The sequence below is a fragment of the Coptis chinensis genome, chromosome 7, assembly GCF_015680905.1.
Source record: "Coptis chinensis isolate HL-2020 chromosome 7, ASM1568090v1, whole genome shotgun sequence".
Classification (NCBI taxonomy): domain Eukaryota; kingdom Viridiplantae; phylum Streptophyta; class Magnoliopsida; order Ranunculales; family Ranunculaceae; genus Coptis; species Coptis chinensis.
In genome coordinates this window covers 28,616,734-28,630,867 of record NC_141462.1, presented here as the reverse complement: position 1 = coordinate 28,630,867, position 14,134 = coordinate 28,616,734, and the positions used below count along the sequence as shown (strand labels likewise).

The following is a 14,134-nucleotide window of genomic DNA, read 5'->3' as shown; positions in this document are numbered from 1 at the left end:
AGCTATCTTGAGGACGATCTGAGCGGAGGATGATCTGTGCTGAGGATGAGCTGATCTGAAGATGAGTTGATCTAAGGACGACCTGAGTTGAGGACGGCCTAGGCTGAGGATGAGCTTATCTGAGGGTGAGCTGGCTTGAGGATGACCTGTCTTGAGGACGACCTGAGTTGAGGATGAGCTGATCTTTAGCTAATTAAAGTAAGTTTGTATGTATTTTGGTATTTTAGCCATAACTTTGGCTACAGTTTTCAGAATCACGCGTGTGAGCCCAATTCGAAAAGATCTCGGCGGCGTGCACGCTGTCACCATTGAGCTTTGCTCTGTGGTGGCCATTTTCGAGGTCAAAATCCACTGTTTTTCCCTCTAAAATCACCTTTTTATGTTTTTTTTTGTCCGACCTAAGCTGATGATGCGCTGATCTGATGGACGACCTGGGTGAGGATGACCTGGATGGTGACGACCTGGCTGATGGACGACCTGGCTGATGGATGACCTGGCTGAGGGTGACATGACTGATGACGACCTGGATGGTGACGACCTGGCCTGGTCTTTGCATGAGATCTGGCTGAGGTTTTTATATAACTCTGTGATGAGTTGCGCTGGTTCCTCATTGATATAGGTCCATAGATTAGCATGCTCTGAAATTTCTATTTGAGATTGGTTGAATCAACACCTTAGTTAACCTGGTAAGGAGCGACCTGTAAGCTGGATTCCTGGATCTGTGTTGTCACTGATTCAAGCCAAAGGAAATGAACAAGCCAAATGTCACATGAACTCATAAGTGAACCCTACATAGTGACCTGAGCAGAAATAACTCATCTGAACATTTATTTGATGCAGCTTGTTGGCAACTTAAATTTTGTTGGACCATAAACAAATGATTTCAAAGTTAACAGTAATGGAGTTTTGAAAGGAGTACTTATCTGATTCGAACATGGCGACCTGGTTGTTAGATTTAAATTGCCATTCATCGATTCTGCGGATTGTTTCTCTCCAATTGGTACCTGAAAATCTATGATTTTGGTAGATTTTCCCTTTGATTACCGCGCTTCGTGAGCTTGAAAATTTTAGAGAGTTTGAGAGAGTTGAGTGGATGAATTTTCAAGTATTTCGATCCACAGACGGCGCCAATGTAGAGGTACAGTTTAGGCATGACCTTACAATCTCAGAGAATAGGGTTTGTATAAGATGTTTGACTGAACTCAGGTCGGTGCTCTGAGTTGCCTACGTATCCAGTTCTTTGATAAACTGGAATCAAGTCAAACGTAGTTCATGTTGAGTGATTGATTGGGAGATGGAGAGAATGTCCCCCCCTTGTGGAGAAGATGGAGCTTCCCTTTTATAGGCGTCAAACTGTCTCCTCCCTTTCTAGATACGTCTGTTATGAAGTAAAGACCTGGAGACCGTTACAGAGTAAAGTCTCTCATTAATGATGTTGTTGACTGTAGCACGCAATGGTTACATTTCCTAGGTGCTTGTAGGTCGTGGTGCCGACCTGTGGTTGAGAGTGAACACGTAGTCTGCCACGAGTGGTTGAGAGTGGACGGTATTGACATTTATCATTTTGAATCTCCATTCCACCATCATCAATGACTGCCCTTGACTTTGCAGTTTTACACCATCTCTTTAAAATGTATTGATTTGGCAACTTATCAAAATCATGCATCTTGTTCAAATAAGCCATAATGTGCCTACAAAGGACCCCCAAGCTCTCAAACTTTTTGCAAATGCATGAAGCAAAATCTAAATCTTTTTGATAAGAAATTTCCCGCACTCTAGACTTTTCGGCAGCCATTTTTCTATAAACCTCATAGACGCAACACTTCTCATTCTCACTAACAAGCACAAATCTATAATTCAAATCTATGACTCATCTTGAAATTTAAAGAAAAACTCATGTGTATAAACATCAACCATGTGTAACAAAAAGCTATGGGGCATTTTCATTTTTGGTTTCTCAATCATATATTTGTTATCTGCAATTAATTCTTCATGACGTTGGTGCACAAGTCCCTTACCAAACTGAACCATAAAATCTACCAAAGAATTTTCTTTTGAAACATACATTTTGAACAATGAATGAGCGATTTCCGCTCGTTGACTACTTGAGATACCTGCAGATAAGATGTGATTCACATGTGCGGGCACCCATTGTGACCGGATTTCATACATTGACTCCAACCACTTGTTCTCATGTAAACCACTCCTCTGAAGAATATCATTCCACTTCAAGTCAAACTCATCTTTCATCTCAGATCCCCATATGCAATTTGAAAACTCAATGTAGTACTCACTATATATAACTGGATCTATTTTCTTCGAAAATTTCATCAGTATGTGCCAACTGCAGTACTTGTTGACAGAGTGCCCAAAGCTTCAGTATGTAAAACAAATAAAAAAAAAATAACGTATACAAATTAATTATAAAAATAATAATAATAATAATAATAATAATAATAATAATTAGAAAAAACATGTGAAAAGTAGTTGGAAGAGTTTGAGAAATGGCTTTTGTCATTGCTAGATCTTGATTTGTAATAATCATCTTTAGAGGATCGCCTGACATAGCTTCTAAAATTTGGCTGAACAACCAAACAAATGATTCTGTGGTCTTATCACATAAAAATGAACAAGCAAAAACAACTGTCTGACCATGATTATTAACCCCAAACAGCGGTGCAAGAATCAATCCATACCTATTAATGTTGTACGTAGTATCAAAGATAACAACATCACCATAAAATTTATATGCTCGTCTTGAGGTCGCATCAGCCCAAAAACATCGAGTAATTCTTTGTTCATCGTCTGTCTCAATTTTAAAAGTGAAAGAAGGATTCCTCCCTTGTTCCAATTTTAAAAACTCGTCAAACATTTCTCCATCATGGCCTTTCATCTCTTTACGCTTGTCCCTTTCCTGGTTATTTACATTTTTCTGTATAAAACCAATATTTTCTATCCTATCGGACTGAACTCCAAGAAGACTGAACTGTTGATGCCGTGGTATGTTTACCATGCCAAGTTGTTGCGTTAAGCATTTTTGGGCACGAGAAACACCACAATGAGATCTTAGAAGATGTACTCTACGCGGGGTCGACAACGGGTGAGAATGCCCTTTAACGAATAAACTAACAACAAATGTACCAGAGTTTTTCACCACATCAACTTTTGCTTTACAATCTTCTTTTATATTGCCCCGACGCCTTTTCGTATCAACGTCCGCTATTTCCGAACTTTTTCCTTGCTTGTAACACATGTATTCTTTTCTTACATATTCACCGTTTTTCTTCCTATCAGACCAACTACGAACACTGAATCCAGGGATTTTGGCATAATTATTGTAGAAACTGTAGACATCATCAAGTGAGTCAAACTCTTGTCCTATTCTAGATTTGGCATCATTTGATACTTGGGGATTGTAAACTTCATTAGGTTTCCCATCTACACTCTCACTCTTACTCTCAATTTCGAAATTCTCATCTTCCATCTCAATGTAACCTGAAAAAAGAAAAGAAAATAAGAAGGTATATCAAACACAAGTTCAAATAAGCGATATGCAAAAACATTCTCCAATGGAATTTGCTTTCTTAATATTTCAATAGTATAGTCATATGGTTGTAATTAAACTTAGGGAAACCATTATGTACATTTCCAAAGGAAGATGCTTAAATGTTCATCCTACAAGAAATGTAGTCTAAAAGCATCCAAAGTAACTTGTTGAATTCATCTTTTGTTTCAACTTTATGGTAAAAACATTCTCCAGTCAACCTCATGTTCTTTCTATTAAAATTTCTTTTCTGTCAAATGGTTAGTTTATATATATACTCCTAAAATTAGTAGTTAATTAAACAAGTCGTATGCATTATGAAGGCTAACCAAGTAATTAAAGTAAAATGTAAACATCACTGGAAAAAAAACAAAGTAGGTATAGTGTAAGGCTATTTGATTATCGAAAAAAAAAAAAAAAGGCTATTTGATGACCGTGTGCTCTGCAAAAAACATTCTCTTGTTCTCTCTTGGCACCTTTCTACTTCTCTTGTTCAGGATCTCAAGGAGGACTGTGAAAAAGGGCATGCTTGGCTCTTGTTATGGGGCCAGTGAATCATTAGGCCGGATTCAACTTAGATAATATTCTGGCCCTTATACCTACGTCTGGTTGTCGACACTTGACAAACAATGTGCCGGGTTCCATTGATAATCAATTTGACAATACAATTATCAATATTAGTTGCTTGGAATTTCATTGTTACGTTTCTGTTTCTTCAAGTTATTAAGTTATTTCCTATTGAATGTTATACTTTTAGATAAAAATAGAAAATATATCCCATAACACATTTTCAGATATACACAGGACCCATCCACCTAGCCATGTAAAAGAATGGTACTGTTAAGTAGCTCACCACATGCATATAGGCTTTAACAAGAATATACCATTCTCTATTTACCACAATAGTCGTTGTTTAGTGTAAAAGTGACTGAAGATTTTTTACTCAAGTGGAGCACAGTATATTTTGCATTTCGGTAATACACTATAGAACATGGAAACCCATCACAATAAATAGAGAACAATATATACACAATGTGGTGATCGAAACCCATCGCTGTTTCCAATATTGAACTATGTACCAAGCTACTGGCATAACCCGCAAAGACCCACTAATGTATGAACTTGAAACTGGTAACTACTAAAGCAAGCACAAACAACAAACAATATAATGATGAACAGTTGGTTTCTTTGAAGATGCAACAATGGATATTGATGTTAGCAAAAAAAAAACTAAACTTACGTGTAATCGAGATTCGCAAAGCTTGTATGTGTAAAGCCAGTCAATTTTTTTTGTTTAGGCTTGTAAGATGAAAAAGAGAGAAAAGAGAAACCCTTTTATAGAGAAAGAGAGTACCAGGGGGGAGAGAGTCGCGGTAATATTGAGAGAGAATAAGAGAGAGGGAATAGGAGTGGGGTTTTCTAAAACCCGTCGTGAGAGAGAAAATAGGAGAGAGGTTTGGGGTTTTCAATTTTTAGGACCCAATTTTTGAAACCCTTCGTGGCTTTATTTCGCGTGATATTTCACTTTTTAGTTAAGTCCGTTTTACGGATGTCCGTCTGTGAACAATGTTGTATAATAATAATAATAATATATATATATATATATATATATATATATATATATATATATATATATATATAAAGATTATCTTATATTAATTATTTTGTTATATTAATTATTTTGAAAAATATTTGTAATTATGCAAAACTATTATATATATAATAGTTTTGCATAATTACAAATATTTTTCAAAATAATTAATATAACAACACCCGTTCGTAGATAATCTTTGAAGATCCCACATAGTGAGTCATGTATAATTTAAAGAATAATTAACGGGAAATCGCAAACTGAATAATCTTTGATGATCCCACATAGTAAATCAAGCATAATTAGTTTTTATGTCATGTTTGCAAGGACACTACAGATGGATCAGTAGAAGTTGGTAATACACACCACATTAGATAATTAAAAGGAAATCGAAAACTGGATTTAAATACATAATTGAACTCAAAGCATAACTAACGGAAAATCGGAAACTTTATATAAATGTAATAAACTAAACTCAAAAAGTAATTAACTAGAAATCGAAAACTGGATGCAACTGCATTAAATTAGCATCAGAGAATAAACTAACGTGAAATTAGAAATTGGATGCAAATCTTTGAAAAATATTTAACGGGAAATCAGAAACGGTATGCAAATGCATCAAACAAACCTCAAAAAATAATTAACGGGAAATCGAAAACTTGATGCAAATGCATTGAACTAACCTCAAAAAATAATTAGCAGGAAATCAAAAACTGAAAACAACTGCATTGAACTAAACTCATAGAATATAATAATTGGTGGGAAATCGAAAACTAGATGTAAATGCATTGAAATAACCTCAAAGAATTGAATAGTTAACGGAAAATTAGAAACCGGATGTAATTGCATCGAACTAACCTCAAAGCATAAATAATCATAAACTAGACACAGATGTATTGAACTAACCTAAAATAGTTATTAATGAGAAATCGATAACTGGATGCAAATGCAATGAACTAATCTCAAAGACTAATTAATGAAACATTGAAAAGTGGATGCAACTGCACTAAACTAACCTCAATGAATAATTAACGGAAAATTATAAATTTGATGCAACTGCATTGAACTGAACTCAAAAAATAATTATCGGAAAATCAGAAACTTGATGCAAATGCATTGAACTAACCTCAAAGAACAATTAACAAAAAATCATAAATTGGATGCAACTACATTGAACTAACCTCAAAAAATAATTAACGAAAAATCGAAAACGGGATGCAACTGCATTAAACTAAAATCAGAGATTAACTAACGGGAAATAAAAAATTAGATGTAAATGCATTGAAATAACCTCAAAAAATAGCTAACTGGAAATTGGAAACCGGATGTAACTGTATCGAGCTAACCTCAAGGCATAAATAACCAGAAATTAGAAACTATATGCAAATGCATCGAGCTAACCTTAAAGATCGAGTAATTAACAGGATATTGGAACCTGGATGCAAATGCAACGAACTAATCTCAAAGACTAATTAACGAAACATCGAAAATTGGATGCAACTGTATTGAATTAACCTTATGAATAACTAACGGAAAATCATAAAGTTGATGCAATTGCACTGAACAAACCTCAAAGAATAATTAACGGAAAATCAGAAACTTGATACAACTGTATTGAACTAACCTCAAAAAATAATTAATGAAAAATCAGAAACTTGATGCAAATACATTGAACTAACCCCGAAAACATATTTGTATTATATGTAAGGGGAATATAATGTCTCAACCATAGTTCAAAATATCAGGATATGGATATTTATCGATACTTAATTTCTCTATATGATCCCCCTCTTTGGGGATATTTGACATTGTTTCACATGCAAAGATCGTGGATATATCCAAAATATCGATAAATATCGTAGATATTGTGGATATTTTTGATATATCATGATACATTATTTATATTTATTTGAAATATAATGGTAAATATTAAATAAAATTGTTACATACACAAAATATCGCAAAATATCATAAAATATCTCTAAATATCGCAAATAACGTCTAAATATTGCCGATATTTGCATAGTATATATTAGGAGTGTAAAAAAAAAAACCGTTGACCCATCATCCGGTAGGGTACCCGGTCTTCACCCACCACCCAAACCCGCACCGACCCGAAAATAGACATGCCCCGCCCCGCCACCGTTTTTCGCTATCGGGTTATGGGTGTAGGTTCTATGCTCAAATCCGACCCGTCAAGCCGCCCGACCCGCACCGTGTCAAAAGTCGTTGACCGAACCCCGTTGACCCGCACAATTTCAAGACTTTAATTCTAATATTTTTGTATCTTGTTTATATTTTGTTTTAACTTTTGTAGGAATTTGGGAGATATGAACACAAACTTATGAGTTCAACATCAATTTCAAATATTCAAGTTTGAATATTTGGCAAATATCAAAAGTTCAAATTCAACTTTCGAATTTTGGAGAAGATGAATCATTCATCTTTCTATTAATTTTGAATTCTTTAGTTTATATTTTATTGTTTTGTACCATAGATCCTCGCTCCCATCTTTATTTTATTATGCTATGGAAAATAATCAATTTACAAATGGTAAATCATGAGAAAGAAGTTTCAAATTTGCAGATATGGTTTTGGGTTCGAGTTCAAGTTTTTTTATATTTGTTTATTTTTTATTGATTGATTCTAATTTTTTTCTCTATGTTGTGAATTGGAAATATATTACTTGCAGAATTAGAAAGTTTTTTTTGGGTGAAATTGGGTTAAAATAATAATTTCCACCCAACCCGAATGACCCGCTCAAAACCCGCCCTATAAGCTAACCCAACAGTGATGGTGATGGTACTAAGACATGACACTTCAACCCGCCCCGCCCCGCCCTGTCGGGGACCACTGGATTTGTATCCCCTAGACCCGCCCCGCCCCACCCCATCACTTTTTGACTCGCGGTTGACCCGTCCCGCCCCGTATTACACTCCTAGTATATATCTATGAACATATCATGTTATTTATATATCTTTCTCTGAAATCTTGATATATGTCGACAAATATCGCAAAATATCATGATATTTTGTACTATGGTCTCAACAAATATAGTTTTGCATTTTAAGTAGTGTTTATCATAATTCTTTAATTTATTATAATTGAGAATGTCTTGCTATTTAAGTAGCTTCAATATTATCTTCGCCGCATTGAGCATTCTCACAAAACTTCTATTATTAAACCTAACAACAAAAATCCATATTATCAATAAATATGTTTCTTTACAATTTTTATCTCTCTTGTTAATCCTCTGAGGGAGGGGATCAAGGGACATATATAATTGACATCTAAACGAGAATTATTCGGTACGGGAATAATTTGAGTTTCATTCGTTTACATGTTAGAAACATTCTGTAAAAAATTCGCAATACGTTAATAATACGTAATATGTTTTATGCGAGTATTAAACGTTTTGAAATAAAAATTCAGATTTCAAAAATTCGGTACACTTAAAGAGAAATTATAATATATATTTGTCAATATAATTAAAATATTCCACTAATTTTACTTAAGTTATTATAATTTTATTCTAACTATATATTATAATATTCTACTTATAACTATATATTACAAGTATATAATTAGAGTAAAATGTTAATTCCACTAATTTTATTCTAGTATAATATATATTTGTCAATATTTCTCTCTCTTATATATTTACATGCATCTCTTTCAGAATGTAGATTTGTAAATTGGACGTATAGAAAAATAAGAATTAGAAGCAACACATTCATGTATTTATGTTATTTTACTCGATCACTTGATTTGCAAAAAAAAAAAAATGTATTTCATAGATATACAAATGCTTTTAAGTCATGGTCAATCCCATATCTTTTTTCCCCTCTATTTTTTGTTTCTTCATGCTACTCATCCTTAAGAATTTTTTTTATATGAAGTATTTTTTAAATGAATTTTTGAATAATTTGGTAATTCGTGTTTTATACGTTTATAGTGAAAAAATAACGTGAATTATTCCGAATTATTGAAAGATTTGGAAGTATTAAATGTTTAGGCCTTCAAAAATTCGATTCGTGAATTATACACAAATTATTCGGAGTATTACTAACAAGGCTACATGCATAATTTTTTCTACTCCATTATTTATTTTTGAGATTAGATCCTCTCCGCCCGGGTGTAAAATCCGCCCTCCTACACCTTACAAAATAATTATGACACTTGGACAATGCACTTAATACCGAAGTAAAAGGAAAAGAAACGGAGTTAGCAAAAACAAAAACAAATCGATCTTAATCCGAGTTCTCTCTCCTAAAACTTGCTATAGTTTTTCTCTTTTGTTCGTCCTTCAAAATAAATCAAGCCATCAAGCCTTTAATCAGATTAAAGAATTGACCATGATGGTTAGTTGTTTTTAAGTTCAGGGGATCGGATCACCTAAGTTGGATAACTTATGAAGATATTTTCTCTCACCATCATGTTTGCTCTAACTTAAGATTCATGAAATAGATCAAGCTCTAGTCAAACTCAGTAATACATTTGATCAATAGTAAAGAAAAATAATAAGGTCCTAATCAATCAAGTAGTAGACCCTCCAAGGCTCTAGCTCACTAAGCTTTCATTGATTTATGGTCTTCTACAATCATTAAGAACGACATTTATTTTTGGAATTTTCTATTGTGAGTGTATTAAACAATTGTAACTTATGTATTTGTGTTATTCCCTAAGGGGAAGAAAATTATCTCCCTCTAAAAGACTCTAGAAACTCCATATTTGAGGATGAAGATTTTGATTGGAGGTCTAACTAAAGCCAAGAAATGACATTGGGACAAAGATATGTTTGTCCGCACTATGCAACTTGATGTTGTGTCACCAACTCCGTTGCCTTTCTTTTTTTCTTTCTTTCTTCCCCTCTCAGTCTCGCCTCCCTTCTTTTTCCCCTTCCCTTCTCTCTCCATCACTATTCCTCTTATACTCCCTCCCTTCCATCGCAGCCGTCCACCTGTCCTTCTATCCATCACTCCTCGGCCTCCCACGTGTAGGGTTTTCGATGTACCTTTGCACTCTGTGAGACGCTATCATGCTCCCGCTAGTAACCACCGTCTATCTTGCTTCGGGTCCATAAGGATAATCATCTCCTACTCCGCGGTACTCCTTCCATAGTGTGCGTCGACTTGTTGTACCTTCCCCGCTGGTTATCTCCGCTATAGATGTCCCTTCTCGACACCGCGGCCGTTAATTGGCACGGGGTCGAGAATACTGTCTTCCACACTTCCGCGGTACTCAGTCGCCTCTTTTCTGACTCATCATCGATCAGCGTGCGCTGCAATAATCACTCATCATGCGCGTCTTTTTGCTACCCCTTCGCATTTTGAGCCCCCACGTGTCACTCATCTGCTGGTCAACTCGCCGACTCCTCGATTTCCTTTCCTAAGGATTTTACCCTTTTGCCCCTCTTCTCTTTAAAATCCCGCTCGTTCTTTCTTCTCCATTTACTTCACTCAGTTTCCTCTCCTCTCCCTTTTTTCTCGCTCCAGCGTCTCCTTCCCTTTCCTCTCACTCCAATTTTCCTTGCCCCTCCGGTGGTTGCTCCGGCCTCTACTCCCCATACTTGGCTTTATACTCAGGTTTGTCCTCTCCTCTTTCCTATTGATATAAATTTTATTTCTGCATTCCCCTCTCTTTTGTTACAACCTTCGTATCTTACTCTTTTTCAAAACTGTTTCCTTTCCTCTTCTGATGTCGGCTTCCGCCTCTGGGGTCCCCTCATCTTCCCGATCTACGGAGGTGGCCTCCCCACCTCCGGTGATTGCGGCAGCGGTCCCTTCCACCTCTGGGAGAGTGTTTCACCCCTTGCCGCCATCTCCTCGCAGTCGCAGACCTAATTTGACTGCGATTAGGGCTGCCTATGGAATCCCTGCTGACATCACCCTAGAGCACGTGTCCTCCACCACTCATTATCCCCACTTGGTACCCCTAAGACCGGGGGTCCCTTGTAGTTACGGTTGGTCAGATAGTTGCCGGTCTACGACTTCCTATTACCTTGTTGGACGTCGAAGTGTGTAATCACTTCAACATCCCTCCCTATCAAGGTATCGGCAACTTCTGGCGGATAATGTACGCCGCGAACTATTACAATATATCCGGTGACCCCAAATTGACCTCCCGGGATATAGTCTCCCACTATTTTCTCAAAACCAGTACCAAGGACGTAAGTGTAGGCTACCAATCCTTCTGTGTCCGCCCTCAAAAGCAAACTTTTGTACTCCGCGTCACCGGCTCGACAAGCGTGGCATCGATTATCCGCTATCGTATCACGGGAATTTCACGCCAGCGGATCTACCCTCGATTCGACACTTAACCATCTCACCTTCCTGTTTAGTGGTGAGTTCCCCGACGGCCTTCTTCTGTTCTTGCCTATGATCCACGTTATTAATGCTCTTTCTGTTTATACTTCTTTGCAAGTTGGCGATCTAACTCCAAGTCGCATATATACTCAGGAACCATCTGTCCCATTTTTGCAAGGCTCGTAGCCTAGGTCCTGCCCAAGCAGATCTCTTAAACATCCACCCCACCACCGGCACTCCTCTGCTTGCAACTCCCCTACTCCAACACGTCAGAGGCCTCTCTGCTCCCTTTTACCGTCCACCGCCCCTAAGGAACGAAGACCCCGAGCCTCTCCCCCTCACAAGAAACGCTCCCGTCCATCCTCTCATCGCCGCCTACCCACCCGGGATTCCTCACCGTCCTCCGCTGCCCCTTTTCCTCCCTCAGCTTCGGAACCCTTGCCTTCCTTCAGATCTATCTCCACCTGGGAAGACCAATATTCCCCTCCACTCTCTCCCTCTGCAGACATGGACCTCTCAAAGATGAAATTGTTTGACAATGATGATGACGAAGTGACTGGGGCCACTGAGTAAGCGTCAGAGGACCGCAGTGTCTGAGGAACCAGCTCCTAACACTCGGACTGCGGAAGACGAAGCTCCCTCTGCCCATGACCATCGCCCGGGCAAAGAGACTGCTCTCCCCACCTGTCCAGACAACTCCCCCGTTGAATTTACCCCGACTTTCAAGGTGCACCACCGCAAAGTTAACATTGCAAACTCGGCTCTTGAGAATCCCGCGGTGGCTTCCTCCATTTTTTACGGCTCCCACCTGCCCAAAGACTTGGCCTATGCTGAAGGGGGCACCTTTGAAAACCACCGCACCTCCCTGTATACCAATTGGGAGAAGGTAACCCTCTCCTAACCCTGCTTCTGTTTTCTCGTTTTCCTTTTCTGACTTAATTGTTCTTTCCGTATCTAGGTGAGTCTTGACATATCATACATGATCCGCAGTCTGTTCAGTGCTCATTCTAAAGTGGACTCCCTGGATACATAAGTGAGCGGTCTTGACGGCTTAAGGGCTACTTGCGCCTGACTCCAGCGAGAACTTGCTGCCGCAGACCTAGCGAAAATCTGGCCCAAGACGAACTGAGGACCGCGGAGAACAATCACTAGCTGTACATGGATTCAGTCAATGAACGCTTGAGCCAGCAACGAACCTCTCTCCTTCAGCAGCACCATGACAGCACTACGACCCTTTTGGAACAACATGGGCGGACATGGCCGCCCTTCAGACCCATTTCTGATCATTGGCAGACAAGAGGGTTGCCAAAAAGATTCAGGAGAAGCACGCTCGGCTTCTCAAAGAGGGCCGCCTCCTTCCTGCTGAACCGCTGGTCATTACTGAGGACCCCACAGAAATGCGCACCGAGGATGATTTTTGGCCTGTAGGACCCGCTGAGGTAGGGGAGCCCACTAAAGAGGTTGCGGCATACATTGTCCCTGATGTCGCTGATACTCATGTGGGAGACATAGAGGCCGCGGACCACACAGATGTCATTCTGGAAATCCCCTTGGATCCCCTCTGAACTGGTCATAGTGAACTCTTTTGACTTCGTTTGCTCTCAATCTAGATGTGTTTGACTATTGACCGTCTCTTGTAATTCTAGTTCTGATGTTTTGTGTAACATTCCTATTGATGTATAACTGATATTGTGGGTATCTTCTTTCTCTATGTTATGTTTCAATGATCTGTGGTTTCTTTTTGGCGTATGTTTGCTCTTTCTCTCTCCATCTATTGACTCTGTGCACTGCTCTATTCCGTAATCTGATACGCTTTTCCTTTCTTGGCAAGCCCCTTAGATTAACTCATTCTCATGAGGTCTACTCCGACTGTCTTTCAGAGGCTGGGGAGCCTATTGGGGCACCGCCTTGCCCCTAAGTTGATTCGGACGTGATGTCCGTGAAGGCCTCCTCCCCCCCGCTGTTTCTCTGAGTCCGGTGAGTCTGTAGGGGCGTCACCATGCCCCTAAGTTTGATTCGGACGTGATGTCCGCGAAGGGCTCCTCCCGCTGTTTTTGGAGTCCGGTGACTCGTAGGGCGATCACCATGCCCCTAAGTTTGATTCGGACGTGATGTCCGCGAAGGGCTCCCCCCCCCCGCTGTTTTTCTGAGTCCGGTGACTCTGTAGGGGCGTCACCATGCCCCTAAGTTTGATTCGGACGTGATGTCCGCGAAGGGCTCCTCCCCCCCCCCCTGCTGTTTTTCTGAGTCCGGTGAGCCTGTAGGGGCATCACCATGCCCCTAAGTTTGATTCGGACCTGATGTCTACAAAGGGCTCCTCCCCCCCGCTGTTTCTATGAAGCCGGTGGGCCCGTTTGGGCACCGCCCTCCCTCAAGTTGGACTGGTATTTGTTAGTTTGTCATATTCATTACCCAAAAGTGCCGTTGTATTATATATGTGCAAACAGCGCAAGTCATTTATGCAGGACTGGTAGTACATTCAAACATAAAACTTTTTCAACATTCTTACATTCCACGACCTTTCTATCAACTTTCCTTCCATGGTCTGCAGTTTATACGTGTCAGCCCCTCCGACTTCCACCACCATGTAGGGTCCCTCCCAATTAGGCCCCAGCTTTCCGTCATTTACTTTCTTAGTGCTGGGAGTCACCCTTCGAAGCACCAAATCACCCATTTGGAATCTCCGCAGCTTCA

At 39.0% G+C, this 14,134-nt stretch overlaps 1 protein-coding gene across 1 annotated transcript; it reads right to left on the bottom strand.

The window, feature by feature from the left end:
• Window positions 1-1,863: 1,863 nt before the first annotated feature.
• LOC147486967 (protein FAR1-RELATED SEQUENCE 5-like) lies at window positions 1,864-12,232 on the bottom strand. Its single transcript, XM_086573901.1, has 4 exons — window positions 12,043-12,232; window positions 11,838-11,939; window positions 2,475-3,495; window positions 1,864-2,374 (listed from the first exon to the last, which is right to left on the bottom strand). The coding sequence occupies exons 1-4, from the start codon at window positions 12,230-12,232 to the stop codon at window positions 1,864-1,866; spliced, it is 1,824 nt and encodes a 607-aa protein (XP_086430027.1).
• Window positions 12,233-14,134: the final 1,902 nt, after the last annotated feature.